This window comes from Nicotiana tomentosiformis, chromosome 4 (assembly GCF_000390325.3).
Source record: "Nicotiana tomentosiformis chromosome 4, ASM39032v3, whole genome shotgun sequence".
NCBI classification, from domain to species: Eukaryota; Viridiplantae; Streptophyta; class Magnoliopsida; order Solanales; family Solanaceae; genus Nicotiana; species Nicotiana tomentosiformis.
The window spans coordinates 5,403,135-5,429,960 of record NC_090815.1 but is presented as its reverse complement, the minus strand read 5'-3'; the positions used below and the strand labels follow the sequence as shown (position 1 = coordinate 5,429,960).

General features: G+C 39.3%; 2 protein-coding genes and 1 non-coding gene across 4 annotated transcripts; 1 reads left to right on the top strand and 2 right to left on the bottom strand.

Moving 5' to 3' along the window:
- Nucleotides 1–8,212: 8,212 nt before the first annotated feature.
- LOC104112344 (protein PHR1-LIKE 3-like) lies at nt 8,213–13,523 on the top strand. Of its 2 annotated transcripts, none has more exons than XM_009622229.4 (6): nt 8,213–8,618; nt 11,419–11,495; nt 11,676–11,730; nt 12,226–12,304; nt 12,442–12,511; nt 12,858–13,523. In XM_009622229.4, the coding sequence occupies exons 1-6, from the start codon at nt 8,429–8,431 to the stop codon at nt 13,335–13,337; spliced, it is 951 nt and encodes a 316-aa protein (XP_009620524.1). In that variant the 5' UTR covers nt 8,213–8,428; the 3' UTR covers nt 13,338–13,523. The 2 variants fall into 2 exon arrangements, with proteins under 2 accessions (XP_009620524.1, XP_009620525.1); XM_009622230.4 differs by having other exon boundaries at nt 8,283–8,618; nt 11,676–11,688.
- A 490-nt stretch (nt 13,524–14,013) lies between these two features.
- LOC104112345 (uncharacterized) lies at nt 14,014–25,373 on the bottom strand. The gene is made up of 13 exons (XM_009622231.4): nt 25,025–25,373; nt 23,973–24,054; nt 23,723–23,826; nt 23,336–23,462; nt 23,163–23,257; nt 22,884–23,007; nt 21,519–21,599; nt 21,191–21,289; nt 20,929–21,111; nt 16,831–16,971; nt 16,644–16,700; nt 15,677–15,811; nt 14,014–14,489 (listed from the first exon to the last, which is right to left on the bottom strand). The coding sequence occupies exons 1-13, from the start codon at nt 25,063–25,065 to the stop codon at nt 14,286–14,288; spliced, it is 1,473 nt and encodes a 490-aa protein (XP_009620526.1). The 5' UTR covers nt 25,066–25,373; the 3' UTR covers nt 14,014–14,285.
- LOC117280599 (U6 spliceosomal RNA) lies at nt 24,644–24,750 on the bottom strand. The gene has a single exon (XR_004511125.1). It is a non-coding gene; the product is annotated as a U6 spliceosomal RNA (small nuclear RNA).
- Nucleotides 25,374–26,826: the final 1,453 nt, after the last annotated feature.

The following is a 26,826-nucleotide window of genomic DNA, read 5'->3' as shown; positions in this document are numbered from 1 at the left end:
TTCTAGTCGATTCTTGATTTTCGTGTGCTATAGCTCACGCCATCTGAACAGGCCCGCCGCTTGGACCGAATCGCTTAAAATTTTTCCAGGCCATCAAAAACGACCTAAGGAACATTATTCATTGCCTCGCCATGACCAATCCTCAATTGTTTGCATTTTTGGGCAATAAAATTTGAATTCGGCCTGATTCTCAAATTTTCGTGTGCTATCGCACGACATCTGCACGGGCCTGGGCGGTCGGAGCCAAATCGCCTGAAATTTTGCATACCTATCAAAAGCGACCTAAGGAACATTATTCATCACCACACTATAACCGTTCCTCATATTTTGGTATTTTAGGGCCATAAAACTGGAATTCCAACCAAGTCTCACATTTTCGTGAGCATAGCCCACGCCATCTGCATGGGCCTAGGCGCCCGGACCCAGATCGCCTAAAATTTTGCAGGCTCATTAAAAATGACCTAAGGAACATTAGTCATCACCTCGCCATGGCCGTTCCTCATTTTTTGCATTTTCGGGCCATAAAATTAGAATTTTGCCGGATTCCAAGATTTTCGTGTGTTATAGCCCACGCCATCTACACGGGCTTGGGCGGCCGGACCCGAATCGCCTAAAATTTTACCGGCCATCCAAAATGACCTAAGGAATATTAGTCATCACCTCGCCATGATCATTCCTCATTTTTTGGCGATTTAGGGCCATCAAACTGGAATTCTGTCTAATTGCCACATTTTCGTGTGCTATAGCCAATGCCATATGCGTGGGCCTATACGCCCTGACACGGATCGCCTAAAAATTTTCGGGCCCATCAAAAATGGCCTACTGAATATTAGTCATCGCCTCGCCATGACCATTCTTCATTTATTGGTGATTTAGGACCATAAAACTAGAATCCCACCCGATTCCCATATTATTGTGTACTATAGCCAACGCCATTTGCGTGGGTATGGGCGCCCCACCCGGATCGCCTAAAATATTTCCGACCCATCACAAATGACCTAAGGAACATTATTCATCGCCTCTCTATGACCATTCCTCATATTTTTGACGTTTTAGGGCCAAAAACAAAGAATTCTGCCTGATTCCTAGATTTTCGTGTGATATAGCTCATGCCATCTATGTGGGCCCGAGCGCCTGGACCCACATCTTTTAAAAAATTTCACGCCCAACAAAAATGACTTAAGGAACATTAGTCATCGCCTCGTAATGATCATTCCTCTTTTTGGCGATTTAGGGCCATAAAACTGGAATTCCGCCTGATTCTCAGATTTGCGTTTGCTATAGCCAATGCCATCTACGCGGGCACGGGATCCTGGACCCGGATCACCTAAAATTTTAACAGCCCATAAAAATGGCCTAAGGAACATTAGTCATCGTCTCTCCATAACCGTTCCTCATTTTTAGCGTTTTAGGGCCATAAAACTTGAATTCGAGCCGATTCTTAGATTTTCGTGTGCTATAGCCCAGGCCATCTGCACTGGCTCATGCGCTAGGACCCGGATCGCCAAAAAATTTCCCAGCCCATCAAATACGACCTAAGAAACATTATTCATCGCCTCGCCATGACCGTTACATGTGTTTTAGTATTTTCGAGCCATAAAACTGGAATTATGCCTGATTCCCAAATTGTTGTGTGCCATGTTCCACACTTTCGCACGAGCCCGGGCACCAGGACCTGGATCGCCTAAAATTTTGTCGACCCAAAACAAATGACCTAAGGAACATTAATTATCCCTTGCCATGATTGTTCCTTATTTTTTGGCGATTTAGGGCCATAAAACTGGAATTCCTCCCGATTGCCACATTTTCGTGTGTTATAGCCAATGCCATCTGCGTCGGCCCGTACGACCGTACTTGTATCGCCTTAAATTTTGCTAGCCCATCAAATTGGCCTAAGGAACATTATTCATCAATTCACCATGACCGTGTCTCACCTTTTAGTATTTTAGGGCTATAAAACTGGAATTCCAACCGATTCTCGATTTTCGTGTGCTATATCCCATGCCATCTGAAAGGGCCCATCGCCTGGACCCATATCGCCTAAAATTTTGCCAGCCCATCAAAAACGACCTAAGAAATATTAGTCATCACCTCGCCATGACCAATCCTCGTTTTATTTGCATTTTGGGTCCATAAAATTTGAATTGTGCCTGATTCCCAGATTTTTGTGTGTGATAGCCCACGTCATTTGCACGGGTCTCGGCGCCCGGACCCGAATCGTCTAAAATTTTGTATACCCATCAAAATTGACCTAAGTAACATTATTCATCGCCTCGCCATGACCAAACCTCGATGTTTGGCGTTTTAGGGACAAAACTGGAATTTCGCCCGATTCCAAGATTTTCGTGTGCATAGCCCACACCATCTGCGTGGGTCTGGGCTCCGGGACCCGCATCTTTTCAATTTCTTATGACCCATCAAAAATGCCTTTAGCTACATTAGTCATCACCTCTCCATGACCATTCCTTATATTTTGGAGTTTTAGGGCCATAAAACTGGAATTCCGCCTAATTCCCATATTTTCGTGTGTTATAGCAAACGCCATCTGCGTGGGCCCGGGCGCTCGGACCCAGATCGCCTAATCTTTTGTCGACCCATCAATAACAACCTAAGGAACATTATTCATCGCCTAGCCATGACCGTTCCTGATATTTTGGCGTTTTAGGGCAATAAAACTAGAATTCCGCCACATTTCAAAACTTTTGTGTGCTATATAGCCCACGCCATCTGCACGGGCTCGAGCACCCAAACCTGGATCACCTAATATTTTTCCGGTCCATCAAATACCACCTAAGGAACATTAGTTATTGCCTCTCCATGACCGTTCCTCATTTCTTGGCTTTTTAGGGCCATAAAACTGGAATTCCGCCCCATTCCAGAATTTTCGTGTGCTATAGCCCAAGGCATCTGTGTGGGCCCAGACGGCAGGCCTGAATCACCTAAAATTTTGTCGGCCCATAAAAAATGACCTAAGGAACATTATTCATTGCCTCTCCATGACCATTCCTCGTATTATGGCATTTTAGGACAATAAAACCGAAATTTCGTCTGATTCCCAAATTTTTGTGTGCTATAGCCCACCCCATCTGCGCAGGCCCTGGCGCACGGACCTAGATCGCCTAAAAATTTTTCGGCCCTTAAAAATGACATATGGAACATTAGTCATCGCCTCGCCATGATTGTTCCTCAATTTTTGGCGTTATAGGGCCATAAACTGGAATTTCGCACGATTTCCAGATTTTCTTGTGTTAATAACCCACGCAATGTGCGTGGGCCCGGACGCCCTGACCGGGATCGCCTAAAATTTTACCGGCTTATCAAAAACAACCTAAGTAATATTAGTCATCACCACGTCATGACCGTTCCTCCTTTTTGGCATTTTAGGGCCATAAATCAGAAATCGGCCCGATTCTAAGATTTTCTTGTGCTATTTATAGCCCACGGCATCTATGCGGGCCCTGGCGCACGGAACTGGATCACCTAAAATTGCCGACCCATCAAAAATGAACTATTGACCGTTAGTCATCATCTCGCCAGGATCATTCCTCGTTTTTAATGTTTTAGGGCCATAAAACTAGAATTCAAGCAGATTCTCAAATTTTCGTGTGCTGCCCATGCCATCTGCACGGGCCCGGGCGCCCGGACCCGGATTATCTGAAATTTTATAGGCCCATCAAAAATGACCTAAGGAACATGAGTCATTGCCTCTCCATGACCGTTTCTTATTTTTGCATTTTAGGGCCATAAAACTGGAATTCTGCCTGATTTCTAGATTTTCGTGTGATGTAGCCCACGCCATCTACGTGGGCCTGGGCATACAGACACGGATAGCCTAAAATTTTGTCGGACCAACAAAAATGACCTGTGGACCATTAGTTATCGCCTTTCCATGATCGTTCCTCCTTCTTTGGCATTTTAGGGCCATAAAACTGGAATTCTGCCCGATTCCTAAATTTTCATGTGCTTTTATCCCATGCCATCTTCGTGGGCTCGGGTGCAAGGACTCGGATTGCCTAAAATTTTGCCAGCCCATAAAAAACAACATAAGGAACATTAATCATTGTCTCGCCATAACCGTTCCTCCTTTTTGGCGTTTTAGGGCAATAAAACTGAAATTCTGCCTAATTCCCAGATTTTCGTGTGCTATAGCTCTCGCCATCTACGTAGGCCCGGGTACCCGGACTCGAATTGCCTAAAATTTTGCCGGCCAAACAAAAACGACCTAAGGAACATTAGTCATCGCCTCGCCATGACCGTCACTTGGAATTCCGCCTGATTCTCATATTTTCGTATGATGTAGCCCACGAAATCTGCACGGGCTCGGGGGCCCGGACCTGTATCGCCTAAACTTTTGTCGGCCCATAAAAATAACCTAATGAACACTAGTCATTGCCTCGGCATAACCGTTTCTCCTTTTTTGCCGTTTTAGGGCCATAAAACTGTAATTCTGTCTGATTCCCACATTTTTCATGTGCTATAGCTCTCGCCATCAGCGTGGGCCCGGGTACCCGGACTTGGATCTCCTAAAATTTTGTCGTCCCAACAAAAAATACCTAAGGAATATTAGTCATCTCCTCGCCATGATTGTTCCTCGTTTTTGGCATTGTAGGACCATAAACTAAAATTCCGCCCAATTCTCATATTTTCGTATGTTATAGCTTACGAAATCTGCACGGGCTTGGGGGCCCGGACCCGTATCGCCTAAAATTTTCGGCTCATAAAAAATGACCTAAGGAACATTAGTCATCACCTTGCCATGACCGTTCTTCATTTTTTGGCATTTTAAGGCCATTAAATTGGAATTCTGCCTGATTTAAAGATTTTCGTGTGCTAGCCCAAGCATCTACGCGAGCTCTGGTGCCCAGACCTGGATCGCCTAAAATTTTACCGGTTCATCAAAAATGACCTAAGGAACATTATTCATTACCTCTCCATGACCGTTCCTTCTTTTTTTTTTGCATTTTAGGGCCAAGGAAATTTCGCCCGAATCCCATATTTTCGTATACTATAACACATGTCATCTGCACGGGCTCGGGCGCCCGAGCCCATGTCTCCTATAATTTTTCTGACTCGTCAAAAATGACCTAAGAAAAATTAGTCATCGCTTCTCCATGACTGTTCCTTATTTATTGGCGTTTTACGGCCATAAAACTAAGATTCTGCCTGATTTTCACATTTTCGTGTGCTATACACATGCCATCTGCATGGGCCTGGGCGTCGGGACCCGAATCACCTAAAACTTTACCAGCCATCAACCCAAGGAACATTAGTCTTCGCCTCACTATGACCATTCCTTATTTTTTGGTATTTTAGGGCCATTAAACAGGAATTTTTTCCTGATTCTCATATTTTCGTGTGTTATAGCCCACGCCATTTTGTGTGGGACTGGGTGCCCGAATCAGGATAACCTAAAAAACATTTGTCCCATCAAAAATAACCTAAGGAATATTAGTCATCGTCTCGGCATGACCGTTCCTCGTTTTCGGCACTTTAGGGCCATAAAACTAGAATTTCGCCCAATTCACATATTTTCGTTTACTATTGCCCGCGTGGGCCTGGCGCCCAGACCTGGATAGCCTAAAATTTTGCCCCACTCATAAAAATGACCTATGGAACATTAGTCATCGCCTCGCCATGACCGTTCCTCGTTTTGGTATTTTAGGACCATAAAATAGGAATCTGCCTGATTCCCAGATTTACGTGTGCAATATAGTCCACGCCATCTGCTTGGTCCTAGGCAGCCAGACTAGGATCTCCTAAAAAAAATTCGGTCCATCAAAAAGGACCTAAGGAACATTAGTCATCGCATCACCATAATCGTTCCTCATTTTTTGACGTTTTAGGGCCATAAAATAGGAATTTCGCCTAATTCCTAAATTTTCGTGTGCTATTGCCCACACCATTTGCATGGGCTCGGGTTCCCGGACCGGGATCAACTAAAAAGAATTCGGCCCTTCAAAAATGATCTAAGAAAATTTAGTCATCGCCACATCATGACCGTTCCTCTTTTTTTGACATTTTAGGGCCATAAAATTCGAATTCCGCTCAATTCTCATATTTTTGGATGCTCTAGCCACATTATGCATGAGCCCGGTTCGCCTAAAATCTTGTCGGCCCATCAAAAAAGACCTAAGGAACATTAGTCATCGCCTCGGCATGATCGTTCCTCATTTTTTACCCTAAATACCAAAAACGAGGAATGGTCATGGCAAGACGATGACTATTTTTTCTTAGGTCATTTTTATGGGCCGACAAAGTTTTTGGCGATTGGGTCCGGTCTCTCGGACCCGTGCAATTAGCGTAGGCTATATCACACGAAATTTTAGGTCCGGTCGAACCGATGACTATGGTTTCGAACCAGCAAGCCATCTACATTTCTAGTTTTATAGCCCTAAATGCTAAAAAAATGAGGAACAATCATGGAGAAATAATGACTATTATTCATTAGGTCATTTTTTATGGGTCTGCAAAATTTTAGGCTATTTGGAGCCCGTCACCCGGATTCATGATGATGGTGTAGATATTATCACACAAAAATTTAAAAATCGTCCTGAATTCTTATTTTATGGCCTTAAAGTGCCAATAAACGAGGAACAGTCATGGTGAAGCAATGACTATTGTTCATTAGGTCGTTTTTGATGAGCCTACAAAATTTTAGGTGATTCAGAGCGCGTCGCCCGTATTCATGAAGATGGCATGGACATCAGTATACGAAAAATTAGAAATAGTCTTGAATTCCTTTTTATGGCCCTAAAACGCCCAAAAATGAGAAATATTTATGGCGAAGCAATGACTATTGTTCATTAGGTCATTTATGATGGTCCCATAAAATTTTAGGCAATTCGTAGCCCGTCGCCCGAATTTATGAAGATGGCGTGAACAGCACAGGAAAAAACAAAAATCGTCCTGACTATTGTTCATTAGTGCGTTTTTAATAGGCCCACACAATTTTAGATTATTCGAAGTTTGTCTCCCAAACTCATGAAGGTGGCGTGGATATTAACACACGAAAAATCAAAAACGGTCTTGAATTCCTGTTTTATGGCCCTAAAACGTCAAAATATGATGAACGGTCATGTCGAGACAATGAATATTGTTCAGTAGGTCATTTTTAATGGGCTCACAAATTTTTAGGCGATTCGAAACCTGTTGCCCGAATTTATGAAGACGATGTTTATATTAGTACACAAAAAATTAGAAATAGTCATGAATTCCTATTTTATGGGCCTAAAACGCAACAAAAAAAAAGAGAAACATTCATAGCGAAACAATGACTATTATTCATTAGGTCATTTCTGATGGGAGTTTTAGGCATTCGAAGCCCGTCACCTAATTCATAAAGATGTCGTGGACATTAGCACACGAAAAAATAGAAATCGTCCTGAATTCCCGTTTTATGGCCTTAAAATGCCAAAAAAAGAGGAATATTCATGGCAAAGCAATGGTTATTGTTCATTAGGTCATTTTTATTGGCCCACAAAATATTAGGTGATTTGGAGCTTGTCGCCCGAATTCATGAAGATGGTGTGGACATTACCTTTGTTTTCTTTCATTGTTGATCATCTTATTGTCTTGTTATTTTTATTCTGCTTTTATATGGCTTTTTGATACTGTCACTTCTTGTTTATATTTTCATAGATGTGGTGCTTATACTTTCCTGAACCAAAGGTCTATTGGAAACAACCTCTTTATCCTTGCAAGGTAGGGGTAAGGCATGCGTACACACTACCCTCCCCAGACCCTACGGTGTGGGATAATACTGGGTATGTTTGGTTTGGACATTAGCACACGAAAAATAAAAAATCATACTGAAATCCTGTTTTATGGTCGTAACACATCAAAAAACGAAGAACAATCATGACGAAAAAATAATTATTTTCATTAGGTCAGTTCTGATAAGCGCACAAAATTTTAGGCGAATAAAACAAAAAAAATTATTTTTCTCTTGTTAAATTTGACATGTAAAAATAAAAATATATTTTAATATAATTGTCAAATAAAAGTGAACTCTAAGTACATAGGAGTATTAGAAATCTCCCCGATTAAGTAACACAAACTCTAACCATATTAACAAGGGTTACCTACCTTTTAACTATTTGATTGGCTTGTGTAAATAACAGTGCAGGTTTTTACCTAATGTGTCTTGGGTTGCACATTTCAAACATGGACAATCGCCGGGGTAATAAACTCCATTACTGTACATTTCATTATTGACTCTTATGGGGTTGGCCGTAACTTCTCTCTCTCTCTCTGTCTCTCTCTCTATAAACAGGAGTAGTAGGCGATACGATTAGCCCTTTCTCTTTCTCTTTTTTCGTGCCCTCAAAAATTTTCAGCTTCCCCTTTTCGATCTTCTTTCAATTTCTATGCGAATAAATATTGTTTAATTAAATACAGAGAGAAAGGAGATTGAGCTGAGCTGACTCAAATGTTTCCGAGATTGATTCAACCACAAGGGGAAGATGAATATAATATGAATGTTGGGATTCATCATACTCATAATATTAATGGAGATCCTTGCCTTGTGCTGACGTCAGATCCGAAGCCTCGACTTCGTTGGACTGCTGACCTTCACGAACGCTTCGTTGATGCTGTTACTCAGCTTGGCGGTCCCAGCAGTTAGTATTTCATTTGCCCTCTTTTCTTTTCTTTTTTTTCTTTTTTTTTGGTGTTATTGAACTTCTCAAGAATGTTGCTCCTTTTGGCTTAATGGTCAATGAAGCGAATGCAAATAGATCAGGGTTGAAATCCCATTTTGACAAAAAAAAAAAAAAAAACTAGGCTAAGTCTTGGTATCGAGTTATTCGATACCTGTGATAGTTGGAGTTGGAGGTAACAAGTACTCAATGAAATAGCTGGTAGGTACCGGTGGAATAGTCGAGCTGCCCACAAGCTTGTACTATCACTACTGTTATTAGTAAGAAAAAAAAAACACTAGGCTAAAGTCTTGGTACTGAGTTACTCGATACCGGTGATAGTTGGAGTTGGAGGTAACAAGTACCTGATGAAATAGCTGGTAGGTACTGTTGGAATAGTCGAGCTGCCCACGAGCTTGTACGATCACTACTGTTATTAGTAAGATAAAAAAGAATGTTGCTCCTTTGGCTTAATGGTCAATGATGCGAATGCAAATAAGTCAGGGTTGAAATCCCATTTTTACAACAAAAAAACACTAGGCTAAAGTCTTGGTACCGAGTTACTCGATACCTGTGCTAGTTTGGAGTTAGAGGTAACAAGTACCTGATGAGATAGCTGGTAAGTACTGGTGGAATAGTCGAGCTGCCCACAAGCTTGTATGGTCACTAGCGCGGTATTAGTAAGGAAAAAAAAAGAATGTTGCTCCTTCATGGAGGACCCCTAAGCTATTTGCTGTGTTACATTTAGTGTTTAAAACATGTTTCTTTGTCTCTTTTTTTTTGCCGAGTAAATGGCGTAGTGCACTTGTAGTTCACCAACTGTTTTGCAGATTTCAAATGGCTAGCATTCTATGGAGACTTGACAGTTAATTCTTACAGCTAAGATGAGTTCTAACCAGAACAAAGCCTTTCGGTCCAACTACTCGTTAGATCTTCCTATTTCCACTCTCCTCAATTCGCCCACCCCCCAAATACCCCATTAGCAAGAATGGAGAAAATTTAAAAGGTAAAAACCCAATTAGCATAGTTAAACTGGACTCTAGGGCTTTGGTCTAGTGGTTAGAGCGCAACGTGTGATGCGTAGGTTAGGCGCCATCTCGAGTTCAAACCCGCCATAGACAAAAGTTATTTGAGTGGAGAAGAGTAGAGGGCGAGCCCATTATTCATCGAGCTTCAGAACGTGCGCCACTAGCCCTCGGGATTTCTCACGTATCCAAAAAAATTCCATAGTTAAACTGCTAAGACATTTCCAATTAGCCTACCAAACTTTACCTAATAGTGATATCATGTGAGTTGGATATCAAGACTCTTCTCTATAAATTATTTACTATATTTGAAATCAATTACTTCGCAGCCTTTGTCTTGGAGAAGAAAAAGAAAAATTACATTGGGGTGCGTAAAAGGAAAACAACTGGGCTTGCAAAGAATCATTACAAATTCTTTAGTGTATTAAAAAGCTGGAGATTTTATTAACTCAAGATATTCTGTTGTTAGTTGTTATTTGCAAGGTCAAGAGAACATACAGTTCTTTTCTACCCTCTGAAAATCTTGCTTAGTTTTGACCAATACCATAATATACAAAAAGACACATGTTCAAAATGCTGATATAGCATTAGAAATACAGTTAAATGACTCTTATAGAGTGTTAATATTTCAATTTGGTTTCTATATTTGTCTTTACGTGAAGATTCGCATCTTGATAAGGAGCAATTTCAGTAACTTGAGATAGCATCTAATTTAGCTTTACCTTAATAGTCACAAGATATTGCCTTCTCCTTTTGCATGACACAAGCAAGTTTATTCACCTATCCTAAAAGAGAATGACACTTGCAAGTTTAGTTCAATTCCTTTACTGCTATAATTGATGTTGTGTTGTGCTTCAGTTCTTCATTATACGCTTTTCTTCGCTAAAGCGTGCACTTCGAGCTTAATCTCCCAACCAATTTTGGCAGTTTTCGGTGTTTTTCGCTTTAGCAACACTAGCAAGAATTTCTAGGGCAGATTCATGATTAGTATTTAACTGGATGAGCCTGGGAAAATCTGGACAAGATGGGTTCGGATTGTGAAAGATATGCTACTGACTTAAGTTGGAGAAAAATTGAAAGAAGGCTGAATCTGGTGCTGTTTTGTTACCATTAGTACCAAGTGAACTGTTGCTGGAGTACTAGAGTTCCTAAGTCTCTGCCCTTATCCTTTTCAAAAAAAACGTCTCTGCCCTTACCCTTCCTTTCCCTACCCTGAAAGCTCGAACAAACACAATATTACTCTGTCAACGGAACATAATTTTTCAGTAACAATATGCAATCGAGATAAGATATTGAAGTACTGTCTGATATCTATCTTTCAGGTTAAGTGCAGATGTACTTAGCAATAAAAGAATTAAGTGTTCCTAGAGACCTACATATTCATTCCAAATTGTGTGATAATGTAACTATTTTCTCTTGTTAGTTGCCTTTACCTCCTTTTTCTTTTAATAAAATTTATTTGAGTACGGGGTTTCACTCTTTGTTTGACTGAAACAAGGACAAGTTATCTTGTTGGACGATTTTTCCTTTTCTTGTCTTTATTATCTGTATTTGGATTCAAATTGTCATAGATTTTTCCAACCAAGAGAACCAAAAGATACAGAAAGGAGTGTTCTTTATTTTATTTTATTTTTTTTTGGGGGGGGGGGGGGGGGGCTTTGTATTACTCTACTTGTCCTTGCTAGTATAGTGGTTGCGCACTTGATATCTCACTACGCCAACTTTTCTCATGCGTATACTATGACTATCAATTGCAGAAGCTACGCCAAAGGCGATAATGCGGACAATGGGTGTCAAGGGACTGACCCTCTTCCACCTAAAGAGTCACCTTCAGGTTTATTAGAATGCATTAAATTTTCTTATTGCTCACAAGCCCACCTCACATCCTTCATTGATTTCACAGATGTAAGAAGAGGTGGGGTGGGGGAGCAAAACCTTATATGTTTTCTATTGAGCTAAAATGAAGTATGTTTTGCTCAATTTTTAAATATGATGCTGTCTTTGTTCATTGCAGAAATACAGACTAGGTAAGCTATCTCAGAAAGATCTCGGTGAGGCTTCAAAAGATGGTAGGTATAGTTGACTCCCATTTTCCTATAACTGGAAACATGGTTGCGCTGGTAGTTTCACAACTCTCTAGGCATATATGTGCTAATTAAGCTTCAAATTTTGCCTAGTGGCTAAGATATAAATCTTTCCTTCGCTAACTTGGCTGCCTTAGGGTTGATATAAATTGCTCCCTACCCTGTCCCCCTTCACATGGAAGGAATATCTCAGGGACAATGGTATCCCATTTGGAATGTATACTCCAGCAACTCCATTAACCCCCTAACTTCTTAAATAAGCCAAAATGATTCCTTTATAAAAAAAAGCCAAAAATTAAAAATGGAAAAATGCAGGAAAAATAGCATAAACTTGGGCTGTGATGTGTGAAGCTTACAGAATAGCCAAGAAGACACCGTGATGTTTATGTGTGAGAAGAGATCAGTTCAGAAGGCTCTAGGAAGAAGCTCTTTTTGAATTTTTCTTTTCTTTTGAAACTGGATTCTTGTTCTTCATTGAAGGACTTACAGCTACATATTCATTAGAGAGCCCTTGTTCTGGTGGTACTCCTCAGCAGTTGCCGGCATCGGACTTGAATGAGTAAGGGTTCATCCTATAACTAAGACAACTATTACTACTTGTTTTTAACCTAACCACAATAAATTATATAGCGATGCTTCTGTTTAAGCTTTGCTTGAAATACACCACCTAGTTTAAGGATTGGATAATGTCTGCAGAGGTTATGAAGTCAAGGAGGCATTGAGAGCTCAGATGGAAGTGCAAAGTAAATTGCACCTGCAAGTTGAAGTAAGTTTTCTGCACTACATCGGATGAGTAAATTGCTTTTGAATGTTTCTCAAAATAAATAGGTGGAGTTGAGTTTAGAGACTTATGCTTAGAACACGTTTACCTGACAATCTTTTCTTTTTTAATAAACGTTTTCAAAAAAAGTTTTTCAGATAAACGCGTTCTTAGTCTATGGGAATTGATAGTTGATAATTGCTTGGTAAAATATGCTTGGGCTAGGGTCGAATGAATAATTTGATGGTTAAAGAGGAAGTGGTAGATGACATTATGCAATTCAATTTGCTATCTATGGACTACAGTCCAAAGATATTCTGGCTGGTGATTGTTCATATTTTTTGTTACACAGGCTGAGAAGCACTTGCAAATTCGGCAGGATGCTGAACAAAGGTATATTAGCATGCTGGAGAAGGCCTGTAAAATGCTTGCTGATCAATTCATTGGTGGTGTAGTTACTGAAAATGATCAAGAGACTTGCCAAGGATTAGGAACAAGGACACAAGTTAGCCCTCTTTGTAATCCACTTGGATTATGCCCCTCGGAATCTGCTGATCTTGTTGGAATCCATGGTCCAGAAGAAGTTTCCCCCAGAATCCATCCACAATTCACGGATTGTTCCACTGAAAGCTGCTTAACTTCGCATGAGAGTCCTGCTGGACTTCCCCTAGAAGGAACTTCACCTGGAGGAAGAAAACGAGGGCCGAATGGAGATTCAACACATGCATCAGTTGTTTGGGGTGAAGCAGATATGATATCGTCAGGTGTTCGTCTGCTACAAGTTAATCGCTTTGGGATTACTAGCTCTAATGTTCAAAATGTCTCTTCTTAAGAGATTAGTGCTGAGTTTATCTACAGCCATTGATTCTCAAACTGCATATTGCGGTTTCTGGGAATACTGATGGGCCTTGGACTTGTCAAGTTGTAAATGCAAGCTGATGACTTTCTTACTCTAACTGCGCCCCCTGAACATTAAATCCTAAAAAAGGAAGAAAATTGAGATGCGAGTAATGCTTTATATCTTGCTTTTCAGTGTCTCAATTTACTTTGCTGTCATAATTTTCGTTTAAATGTTTAACTGCTTTGAGTTTGACTGCATGTTAGGGAATACTTCAGTTTACCAAATGAACTTTTGCTTGTGCAAAATGTTTGCATGAAGTTCAAGTTCTCTTGGGTTGGGGATATGCTTGCCTTTTCCTCCAAATACCCAATGAAGGTTGATTATATCGACCCAGTCGAGAGTGGTCACATGTATTTGCGTTACAACCAAAAATTGTTCTATATCGTACACATATATATATATCACATATATTGTGAAGACAACCAGGTGGTTGGGATATCGACGGAGAAGATTATGCATGTTTGGACATCCGTTTTGAGCTCCTCAACAGTCTCAGTTGCATCTCTTGTTTATCTCAGACCTAAAGAATCCATCTTCCTGTTGAAGAATTTTCTCTACTAATGACCATATAATTAAGCTGACTTCACAATCAAACTAAAGGCAAACATTTGAAAGAAAAGGGAAACATGAATGTGGTTTACTTGCATTGGAGTTTCCTTGAACCAATGGGCAACAAATTGAACTTTACAAGGATGAGTTATAATTAGTTACATAAATCTAAGCTATTGCGTATAAAATAGTAAATGGAATTGCTAGCCATACATACACGCAAGAGCCACTAAAGAAGAAGTTACCAACTTCCCCATTTATAGAACAGAGCTTGTGAATAGAATTGTAAAATGAACTTTACCGATCATCCTTGTCAATGGCAGAAGATGTTTAGGAGGAGCTGTATCTCCTATGGTTAACTCTCTTCATAAAGCAAAGCCGTAATCGCTGGCTAAGAGCCTCCAACTTTTCAAACTTCTCACGCTTAGATTTCTTTGTAACTTGTGGAGCTTTCTTTTTTTCATCGTCCTTTGATGAGTCCAGTGCAGTATGTTGGCTATCACAAAGAGGGGTCGCAAGCACATCGGTCGTAATCTGCAACTCAAGCAGAAACTTGCAGCTGTTTATCACGAAGCATATACCAGTAAAGCATAAAATCTATTGGTTGAAACAGACTCAAGTCAATGGCTCTTGAACTTTATATCATGAAGCAAGTTGGTGTTTTATTTTTCATTCAGCTGAATATCATATCCAATCCCGAAGTGTCTTGGCTTCTTTCCTTTTTAGAGGGTTAATGTAACAGTCTTTCGGAGTGATATCGAATATGAATAAATAATATTTAGGGACTTGAAATTAAAAGAAAAATGCTACTATATCAAAATGTCAAAGGTTAGGACTTAACACAGTTAACGTTCAAATAACGTATGGTCCATAAGATTAGGATAGAGGGAAATAATAACCTTGAAGAGTATCTGAGGGTGAACACATGCATGTAGATGGGCAAAATTTAGGACAAGAAAATCACAGTTTTATAAGACTGTCTTCAATTGAGAAATGAGACTTCGTTGTGGTCAATCCACGCTAACCTTGTTGTAACATATTAGCTTAAATGAACATGTACATGAGCTTTTGATTGGTAGAATCTTCTTAGTCACCAGCAGGTTTCCAGAAATTACTTCGATGTCAATAAATGGTGGAAACATAAATATGAAATCAGGTGAGGACTTATTAAAAAGAGAAGGAAACCCAGGTGTGTAAAGCAAATCTGTGTTATTTGTGCGGGAAAGGTGATTATCCTCCCTCTCGTTCTTGCATTAACACTTCAAAAATCTGATTGTATTTAGGTGAGTTATTCTTGCTGACTAAACTTGGATCCCATGTCCAGACTGTGAACATGGGGAGCGCCTATGCATTCGTGAAAAAGGGAGAAGCACATGATGAAATTAAGATACATGTATTTAGATTAGGTACATGTTAGAAGAGTATCTATAAATACCTATGTATTATAGTCATTATATGTAAGACAAATTGAAAGAAGTACAGAAGAAAACTTTCCTCCACTTGTCTTCCAGAGAAAATGACTGATTGAAAGTGCTTTTCCTCCCCAATATTTCCAAGAAAATAACGCCACCCTCCAAGAGGGAGGTACAAACTTACATTTTATAAGAAATTGCAGGGTTGACAAATAAAATTGCAGGGCTGACAAATAAAAAATAGCTATTTCCAAGTATGGCAATGTGGATTCAAATCGAATTATCAGAGTGGGGGCAGAAGATAAATACCTGACTGCCACCGATGGCATCTACAAAATCTGTAGAAATCTCAGCATCACTTCCCAGAGATGAGCACCTTCCCCAACTCTCTCTGTTTGAGCTTGTGTAAGAGCAACAGTCCTCATCTTGGCCACTTTGCTTGTCCTGAGAATCAGAATATCTGGAATTTTGGCAATAGGGAAAAGCAACCAAAGCCAGCACCAAAGAAGAGTACAGTATTCTAAAACACTTAAAACTGCCATCAACCTGATATTCCAGCCTTCTAAAACGAAGGGCCCATTTTTTCAAGTGTCAAACAAATTTTTTCTTTTAATATTTTTTGATATCTATAGATGGATATCAACCATGAGTTTGCTAACTAACACCTGGTTTATTATTCTTTAAATATTCTCCACCAAACCAATGGATATGAAATCCTTTAAATCATTCACTTCATTGTTCTTTGGGGTGAGCATAATAAAATACTCTCTTCTCAAAGAGCCTGTCTGGTAGAAGTGCTCTAATCTTTCCATCAAGTCATCACAGAAAATATCACAACAATGATGAAATAATACCATTGTGAATCCACTATTGACGTTCTATCTCCTGTTTTCCACTGCCTCCTCCACCTCCTCTCTTTCAAAAGGTTTCTCCAATTTTACTTGGTTCTGCTAAATTGATGCTCTGAAATTCCATCTAGAGTCGGTCTTCAACTCTCCCTTTGTGTAGAGGCACTTGTAAAATTGTATTGCTCCTTTAATTTCCTGCTCCTAAGTCTAACATTATATGAGGCTAAGGATCTGTATACTGATAGAACACAAGATTTTCCACTTATTTGGTTGAAAGAGAAAACCATTTTTACTTCTCCAAATAGAAAAAAGAACCTCTCTGGGAACTAAGAGCTCTACTTATTCTTAAAGTATAAGGCACGCTAATGCTTTAATCTTTTAATCGACTAGTCAACACCTTTAAGAGTAAACTGTGCTAAAACACATACCTCTGTTTGTGGAGTGTCATGACCAATGAGTTCTTCTCCTTTATTAGTTAATGGATTCTGTAATCAGTACACATATCAATCAACTTTTAGTAAAGCAGCTTAACATCACTGCCATAGAGAAAACCTCACTGACGAAGAGATAGGGGTGGAAGAAAATCGGAACTTGATAGTTAAGGAGAACTCTTACAATTAGACAGGCGACTGGGGCAATGTTAGAAAGAAGTTCGGCAGCAGACTTTGCTGTAGAAATGCTAGGTGGCACAGATGAAGAGCTTGCTGTATCAGAAGTAACATTCCTAAGACTTGCAATTATCTCATATAAGAGATTCTAGGAACAAATCACCAAAAATATTGCATCAGATTGCATGTGTTAAAACAGCACTCAAGTAAATATGCATCGTTAACATCAGATCAACCAGACAAGAAACAACTAGTAATACACAATAGTGTGGATAATTTATGTCAGCCAAGTTAAGCCCCATGGGTATTTAATTTTTAATATTTCATAAAATAATATAGTTACAATAAATATTTTTAAATAAGTAAAATTGCATAAAAATGGAAGAAAACTATAAATAAGTGAAAAATATATATAGATGTGCTCCATTCCCATAAAAAAAACTAGTCAAAACAATTCATTATACGCTACTTATAAGTACAAGTAACTTGAGTTTCTACATGAAGAACAAAAAGGATGACTAACCTGCAATTTGAACTTTGAACTTGCTGCTATTGGGGAGAAATAATGGAGTTCTCTTTGTATTTGCAAAAAAAGAAAAATTGATTGTTTGTTGCTTTTGGGAGATAGTAGCAGACTAGTGGACAAGATAAAGAATTAGGAAAGACCATAAATTAGGGCTTCTAGAAATAAAAAAAAGGTCTTTACTTTTAAATTTAATGTTTCTGTTACTTTTTAAAACGTTTGAGTAATTACAAGTTGACTTTTAAGAATTTGGGTATTGTATTAAGGACTTATTTAACAAATTTTATTTTAATTTGAAAAAGTCCCTTGGGCTTACGCCTCACTTCAAAAACGCGCCTCCACGCCTGGGCGTAGGCCCTGAATTGCTGGGCGTACGCCTCATGAGACCTTCCCTCCACCATCGCCTCGGGGCATTTTTGGTGCGCCTCGCCCCAGGGCTCGTCCCGGGACTAGCCCCAAAAACGCCTTTTAAAACACTGATACATACATGTACATATTTACACACACACACATATCTTACACCACTTTGGATAAGGTAACAAGATGCATATTTTTTCAAATAAAGTGGCTAAGGGGTCTTTGGAGCTAGACAAGTTCTCCTCTTGGATGCTCTCATGGATTTGTGAAATTTGCAACTTACAAGGTTAAGAAGGTAACTATGCCTTTAAGCACCCAAGGGTGTGGCCTAGTGGTCAATGAAGTGGGTGAAAACCATGAGGTCTCAGGTTCAAATCTCGGCGGAAGCAAAAAATACTAGGTGATTTCTTCTCATCTATCAAAACCTTGGTGGATAGAGTTACCTGTTACCTGTTGCTGGTAGGAGGTAGCACGTACCCCATGGAATTAGTCGAGGTGCGCGCAAGCAGGCCCGGACTCCATGGTTATTGTCACGGGGCCATTATGGGTCAATTTTTTCGCACCCAACTTGACACCGCGCGGCAGCAACCTGACACTCAAGTTACTCAGCCTTTTCCAACACTTAGCCAACTTTTCATCAAGTTTGGCTTCCCACAAGATTTGGCAGCAACATAAAGAGAACACCAACATTTACGGGAAAAACCCAACCTTTGTATTAATAACAAAATATACAAAGGACCCCTCTTTGCCATGAACACATCCGTTCACAGCCCACTTCGTCCGGCCAAGATCATAAATAGATCTTGTCACACTAAGACCTGCCAACGCTCCAGCCTTAGCCCACTTTCGGAAACACTTAGAAACCCTCACGTTTCCCTCTTGGTTCCCATTTTGCTATGAACACAAGTCGTTCATAACTACAAAGACCTGACCATGCCAAGCCCTAGCCCACTTTTGAAAACACTTAGAAACCCTCACGTTTCTCTCTTGTTTTCCCATTTTGCAAAGATCACAAGTCGATCTTTGCTCACTAAGACCTGCCCAAAGCCTAGCCTTAGCCCCCGTTTTGAAACACTTAGAAAGAATCACCTTCCTAACCTGTTTCCGTTTCTTTGCTATGAACACAAGTCGTTCATAGCCCACTTAGTCAAGATCACAAGCCGATCTTGACACACTAAGACCTGCCCATGCCCAGCCTTAGTACCACTTCGTGTTCGTCTCGGAGACCCTCTTCTTCATTTGAAGACCCTCTCCTTCTGCTCAAAACTCTTACAGTCTTGATTTTCGTCTTGATCTAAGACTCTCACAGTCTTGATCCTTGATGCAAGACTCTCTCAGTCTTGATGCTTGATGCAAGACTCTCTTAGTCTTGATGCATTTACTTCACGAAATGCCCCCATATATATAGATATAGGGGCTTCCACTGGCAGATTTGAAGGGACAACATACAAAGGGGCAATTCCGTCATTGTGCTTTGCCCAGTCAAAGCACTAATAAGCACTTAATCATTTAATGGGGCACTTACCCACGAAATGGCCCTCTTCAGCACTTATTTCTGTTTGTGGAGCACTCAGCCTTCACGGTGGAACACTCAGCTCTTCTGGTGGAGCACTTAGCCCACTGGTGGAGCACTGGTCCCACTCCCACTGAACCAAGCCTTTACACACAGCATTACTAAATCTGATCTTATCTTGTAGTTGACATCCCCCAACTACATAGGCCATTATCTTACACGAAATGACATTAGCTACAAGCACTAAACAGACATGGATACAAGTCATTACAAAAATACAACGGCCCACTGCTTTGGCATGTGCACTACATGTGCCCTTTTTCTTGGTCAGCTTTTGCACGCCCCAAGTCTGGCATTGCGCCCAGCCTTGGCTGATTCTGACATTGCTCCGCGCCAATGTCTCGTCCGCAACCTGCTGTCCATGATTTTACCGCACACGCCCGACGCTTGTCGGTCGCACATTGCCTTAGCCGCATTTCTGCCTTGTCTTTGTCAACACTTGTTTCATCCATGCCATTGTTTGTATTTTGTCTCACATAGCTTTGCCTTGGCTATTGAAACCCTTTGCCATCATTCCGTGCCTCCGCAATTTAGCTTAGCTTGTACTTGGCGCTCCCACAACTTGAACTGCCCGTACCTTTGTCTTTGGCGCGCATGCCGCTTCATGCCGCCCAAACTTGCCCGCACTGCCTCATCAAGCCTTTGCCAAGCCCGTCTTGCCTGTCTCAAGACCTTGGCCAATACTTGTTCTCATGACAATGTTTCTCGTCCATTGTCCCGCATGATCGTTTTGCTCCCGCATAGGCCAACGGCAAGGCCATCACGCCCCAATCCTTGCCATAGCCGCGCCACGTCCAATTGACAAAGAATCGGGTCCTAACAGTTATCCACAAAAAAAAAGGTAACTATGCCTAGTCAAATTGCGTGAATCCTATGAACACTCTTCTCTGAACAATACATAATCTAGAAAACTAGCTTCGAGACAAAGTAATTATTCTCTAATTAATTATACAATTCCAGATTAATCCAAAACCCCGCTCACATAAGCTAGAAAAGTCTATAGCCAAGATATGATTCTCTGCGTCACTAATTTAGGTACTCCATGTGTTCCGAAAGGTGTGGTACCATTGCACCAAATCTTGGCATAAATGAGGTGGGACTATTTTACCCACACCTGGTGTCTGAACCATTGCTCATACTCCTTCGCTCCCATGTGTCAATGTGATGGAACCCGTTGCTTATTTAACACTACATATAGGTACTAATGTAGTGCATGTCTAGGTTGTTATGTTCCTAGGAATATAGTATTTAGAGGGTTCAACATATTAAGAATATTTTCATGTTGGCCGTCAATCTACTGCAAACCATATCATTTATCTGGTTTTGGGACTGATTACATGTTGCAAAGCTCACATAGGTGGTGTTACACGAACGAAGACAATAGCCAAAAACTATAAGATCTTTCAAAATATCCTCCCGCTTTGACCAACAAAAAAAAACAAGAATTTCATATTACAAATTTGATTTCTTCTGCTTTCAAAATTGTTAGGAATGTATTTTTTGCTTTATTGACACAAAAGGTAATATTCTTTTACATTGAATTCACCAGCTAAATATAATTCTTGGTAAGAAATAAGCTAAACTTCAAATCTTGGATAATTAATGAGTTTTTTATTCTCATCTGGAAGTACAATGCAATTGGGAAAAATTACCTCATCCATTCCAGCACCGACCTTGATGTCGCCTAGATCGTAATATTTCTCTATTTTAGTTGAAGTTGGTGAAATCCGGGGAGGGTGTAGGACATTGTAGAAGAATATGGACACAGAATCATAATAAAATTGTGGCCGGGAGGAATTGTGGTCACCATCAAACTTGATAATATTTTTATCACCCTGTACAAAGAACAATAACAGATTATGCATAATTCACCACATTGTAACTTACTCCAAAGATCTCCAAAATATTCTGTACCGCATATGACTTATAAATGAGATCAGAGTGGTGGGGTTGAATGAACTTATCATCCTTAGCATGTCCAAAGAGAGCAGGAATATAAGTTTTAGGAGCCACCTGCCAGATTCGGTAAAATTTTGAAGCATCATGATTAATACCTATTTAATCCAAATCAGATATGTGCATAGTAGAAAAAGATTCATGCCTGTTGTAATACTCAGCTTAGTTATATGTTCGCCCAGAATTAAGTGCATTTATAAATATATTAACTACATGAACTAAACAAGCTTTTATCAACTTCAAAGGCAAAATTGATTATACTCGACACAGTCATGAGCTCAAGTACCTGTAAGCAATTAAGGCTCATGATATCAAACTTGGCCTTCTTCTGAATGACGCGCCGCATATACTGCACAGCAACCTTTACCTGCAGAGAAAGAGAGAGAAAGGTCTCACTACTTTATGAGAATGACACGGGTCTTCTGAAGTACTTCAAGACTACCTTACAACTTTCTTAAGACAATTAACACTCTTCTTGTTGCCTTCTCCTTCTGTTTGATGTAACAGTAGGGAGCCTTGACAAAATATGCAATTTTTAGCTAGAAAGGACATAAATAAGGCGGATTACATGCAGCATGTTTCCTAGTTTTCAGCAAATTATCCAGCAGACACGATCCATAAATCATATTCTTGTCTGTGATCTTGAGCTAGTAGAGCCAAGGAGAAAGGTACATTTTAAACTCATAATTCAGTCTCTTCTTTCCTCTTCCTAGTTCCTTGTGTAATTGTTTGAAGAGAACAAACAAAAACTGGGAAATAAACCACATTCCCATGCAAAATAAATGGACCAAGTGAAATGTCCAAAAAAATAATGACATAATATCCACATGATAGCAATTTACTTGTCAGAAAGAATAGTTAGATACAAATCGATGTCTCCCTACACAAAATAATAAAATTATATTGAGACAGAAATTGATGTCTCCGCCACAAGATGATGAAACTAACACATTAAGGAATAGCATATAATTGAGTGCTAGTGGCGGCATGCCATCTAAAAACAAAAGCAAACTTTTGGGTGGAATATCACATTCCAGAGAATACCTCCAATTTCTTTCAACTGGTTTGTAAAATCCAAAGATTTGGTATGTGGAGGCGCAAATCAAAAGAATGGGGAGGGTTTGGTATGTGGAGGCGCAGCTGTTGACTAGACATTCAGGGGTAAAACAACTATTCGGCGCATCCATAAAACATTTGTAGTACTTAAAACACAGGCATAAAGCAGAAACATCGTCGGTACAGCAGCGTAAGTCATACTTGCGAAACCAAAATTCTAAAAACCATATCTGACCACATGCAGATTCATTAAACAACAATCATAGTACAGCTTTTTTTTATAACCAAGAAATTCCCGAGAGCCAGTGGTGCATGGTTCGAAACTCGGTGGATATGGGCCTACTCCTCTAGCCTTCTCCACTTAAATACAAGGCTTTTGTCTAAGGCAGAGTTTGAACATGTGATGTGTGCCTAACCAACACATCATGCGTTATGCTCTTACCACACATCGAGCATGGTATGACTTATAACTACCTTTTCTACCATAAAGAATTTCTTTTTAACCCCCCTTTCTAAGAAAGAATCATAAATATGCAAGTACTTATTTAAGATCACATAATAGATGTCCATTTACAGAAAAGAAGGAGATCCATACAGTGAATTTAGGAAGCCTGATTTTGTAGACATCTACAAGCTCCATCATTAGATCAAATAAGTTAGAGAAAGCACTATCCAAGACCATTCCAGCAATAGAAGGATCTTCTGCTCCATATAGAAGGCTGGACATTGAACAAAGTTACTAAAATCGTGATCATGGAATTAGTGAGAAACGTAAAAATCAGAACCATTGCCAAACTGTCTGCTAAAATCTAACTTGTCTTTCAGAAGAACTTGGACTGCAAATTAACGAGCAGATGAGTGCAAAGTGAAATACCTTGTAACTGCACCCATTGACCGCCCCCATAGACCTATGCGTGATACTTTCAGGTTGCTTCTCAGATGTGACACAACTACCTTGAGGTCATCTTTCTGAAAAAGAAACGAAGAATTTTCATATATCAAGAGCACCACTAAAATAATTCATGCAAGACAAGGAAAAGGAAGTACCTCATGCCAACCAAGACTAACGTAATCACCATCTGACAAGCCCGAACCAGAAAAGTCAAGGGTTAACACAGTGATGTTTGAGGAAAGAAGTATTACAGCTGCCTCATTCGCATCAGCCCTACAGCCGCTGCAGGGTCCAGAAAGTTAGTAAAAGCTCAACCTTGAGAATAATATGTTAGAAAATATGATGCATTTGAGTACGTATTTACTCAATACTTAACATACTAGAATGTATGTGATTGTATAAAAAAGGTCCACAGCCTAACAAGACTAATGGAACACTTAATTATTGAATATTTAATATTTTGACTTTCATAAACTGCTCATAGCCTAAGCAGATTAGCATTCATTTCAATGAACTAAAAGTCATAGATGCAAACAGTAAACCTGTTTCCATGGCAGTATATAACACAAGGAAGAGGAGCACCATCAGGAAACGATGATGGAGTATAATGACTGCATTGCAAGGTATGCCCTCTTTCATTCTTAAGCTGCAAAAATAAAAAAAATAAAAAAATAAAAAAGAAGAAGAAGAAGAAGAAGATAGATGAAACAAGGATAATCAAATTATATAGAAGACCATGACAACACAAACAAGCAAGGGTGACCACTTTAGGTAAGAGGTGACCGTACTTGCCTCAAAGTCTTCTCTTTTGTACTTTCTTCCCCCAACACTAAACTCTTTCTCCCATAAAAACTGTTCTGGATTGTAATCTGCCCTGTTATACAATGGAGAGCAGTTGACAAACCTCTCAAGAACTATCAAACAACTAAAAAGACTCAAGATGATAGATTGAAACTTTATAGCATTAGGTTAGAGGTTATTGCATCGAAGACCAAATACAAAATGGAGCAGTGATTGCTCCATAACTCAAGCTGGAGACCTAGTTAGAAGAGTTGACTGAATAATTTGAAAACTCATGGACCTAGAAAAGCAATGGCAAACATACTGCAGGCATATCTTAAAATGTTAATGCATAGTAGTGTATACAAAAACAACTACTTCTGCTAGCCTCAGTCCCAAACAAGTTGAGGTCCGTTGTATGAATTCTCACTAACCATATTACTCAATTACTCTGTTTAAACTCATGTCATGTCAATATTATGAAAATACATAGAGAATGTATTAGTTCACTATATTTTTCTTTAACTCCGCTAGTGTGCAAAGAAAATTATGTACAGGTTGCTGAATCTTTACTTGATTTTCTAGGATCATTGTAAAGAATTATAAGTAGTTCTTGTAAGATGAACAAGACCTCATGATTCTCCTTCCACTTTATTGGCCACTACATCACACCATTGGATGCTGAAAATTAGGACAATTTCTCGACTTGTGCGTATCATCCTTGCTCAGGGGCCAATCCTAATTTTCTCTGTATCATTCCAATTTGCTTATTTTTTACTGAGACAGTTACATATGAGTTAATTTAATCTTCGCATTCACTTACTTTAGTACTTTACAAGGGGGAAAAGATTCAAAGAATGAACTTATGAGCTATAATGAGCAGGAAAAAAAAAACATAAAATATTCTAACATGGACTATGCAATCAAAAACCTACATTACCCAATTAAGCATACAAATAATCAAATAAAAAGTAAAATACGCAACAACTAGAGTAAAATTCAATTTAATCCTCAAACAGTGCCCTAAAAAGACAAAAAGCAAATTAGTGGATAAACGCACTCACCTCGGGGGACGAATAACAAAATTGATGAACTGCTCAATCATATTCTAAATTAACTCGCATCCAAACTATACTTAGACCAAATTAAAGCTGCTGTATTAGTGGTTTAAGAGCTTAATTTGAAACTGCATCGCGTGGGCAAAATGAGGATTTGAGATGAGTAGAAATCACAGTAATGGCAGTACAATATTGTTGTAATTTTCAATAGTTCATTGCGAGAAGTTTAAAGCGATCTAAATGCTGGATTTATTTTTGGAAATATTAGGGGATGAGATTCTAATTGCAGACGTCTGGGGGTTGGGATATAGTACTACTTGGAGGAGCTCTCGCTGCTACCTCACTTTCTATTTACACATTAATCTCCATTAGATTTTGGTTTAATATTAACTGCCCTTAGGAGAAAGTCTATTTTTTTCCTTGACGAAGTTTCCATAATTTTTTAAAATTATAGTTAAAAGTTAGAAATGATTTATGGAAAAAAGTTAGAGAAATGATTAACTGCCTTAATCCCTAATCACAAGTTATAATTTTTGCTTGACATGAACTTGAATTAATCATACCAATGAATTTCCAATATCGGATGTTAGTCCAAAAAGAATAGGAATGGTCCAAACATAGGTGTATTTTTGTTGTTTACTTTTTTTTAGTCGGTGTTGTTAAGGATCTTTTGTTTCTGAGCCGAGGGTCTTCCGTAAATAGTCTCTCTACCCCTTCGGATAGGGATAAGGTATGCGTACACTCTATCCTCCCAGACCCCACTAATGAGATTCGACTAAGTTGTTATTGTTGTTGACTAATATTAGCCGGCATACATAAATTATATACTGGTTATATACGATTGTACATTTGCTAGTTGTTTTGAATTTAAGTGGTTAAGTGGATAACTATTTTGGTCATAGGTTCAAGCCGTGAAAACAGTCTCTTGCAGAAATGTAGGGTAAGGCTGCGTACAATAGACCCTTGTGGTTTGGCCCTTCCCCAAATTCCACACATAGCGAGAGCTTAGGGTACCGAGTTGCCCGCTTCAATTATTAATAGATGACAAAATTAAGCAAAGTTGGATAGTATAAGGACAAATTTGAATATTTTCCCCTTTGTTTTTTCTCAATTAGCAATAGAAATCTTTCTTCAAATTGTACGTCTTGAGAAGTCCATTCACTATCGGATCACGGATGACCATAGTAACGTGAAAAGGAACCTCGATGACAAATGTTGGGACTTGAATCTGTTGGTGATAGATTTGAGTGTGGAGAATAGCCGAAATTTGAGACCATTATAAGTAAAAAAAGAAAAAATTATTGCTATAATACGTGAAATTATTTTTTTTTATTTTACATTAAAGCATCGCAATAAAACAATGACATGAATATTAAGGAGTCGCCGATAAAGTTCCTATTGTGCGTGCTTTGACCTTTGGGGTTTATCTCGTGCAAGCTTTGAGTGCGTTAGTTACAAACACTTATATGAATCTTCATTTACCATATTGACTATGCATGTTTCTGAAAGACGGAATGTATAATACGATGCTAAAATCACTTGCATACATCCTCTTCCATATCAATTTCGGCATTAAATTTATGGACTAAACCATGCAAGAACCACAAATTTAGTTTAATAGACTTTTGGCCAAATTCAAATTTACAAATTTATTGTTCTGCTACATAGTGGTTACATGAGTATAAATCTAGCAAGACAAGCTGGCTTGAATTATCCAACAAAGTTATTCAACACATGAGATTGTTGGCATAGCCTCTACCTTTTGAGTGAAAATCAACCTTTTAGTACAAAGACAATATACATCTTAG

Coding starts and splice junctions, on each gene's coding strand:
- LOC104112344 (XM_009622229.4), top strand. CDS start 8,429: ATGTTTCCGAGATTGATTCAACCACAAGGGGAAGATGAATATAATATG. Junction 8,619..11,418: donor TCAGCTTGGCGGTCCCAGCA/GTTAGTATTTCA, acceptor TATCAATTGCAG/AAGCTACGCCAAAGGCGATA. Junction 11,496..11,675: donor ACCTAAAGAGTCACCTTCAG/GTTTATTAGAAT, acceptor TGTTCATTGCAG/AAATACAGACTAGGTAAGCT.
- LOC104112345 (XM_009622231.4), bottom strand. CDS start 25,065: ATGATTGAGCAGTTCATCAATTTTGTTATTCGTCCCCCGAG. Junction 21,600..22,883: donor TCAGGCTTCCTAAATTCACT/GTATGGATCTCC, acceptor CTTTCTCTGCAG/GTAAAGGTTGCTGTGCAGTA. Junction 16,972..20,928: donor TCGGTGCTGGAATGGATGAG/GTAATTTTTCCC, acceptor ATTTGTTCCTAG/AATCTCTTATATGAGATAAT.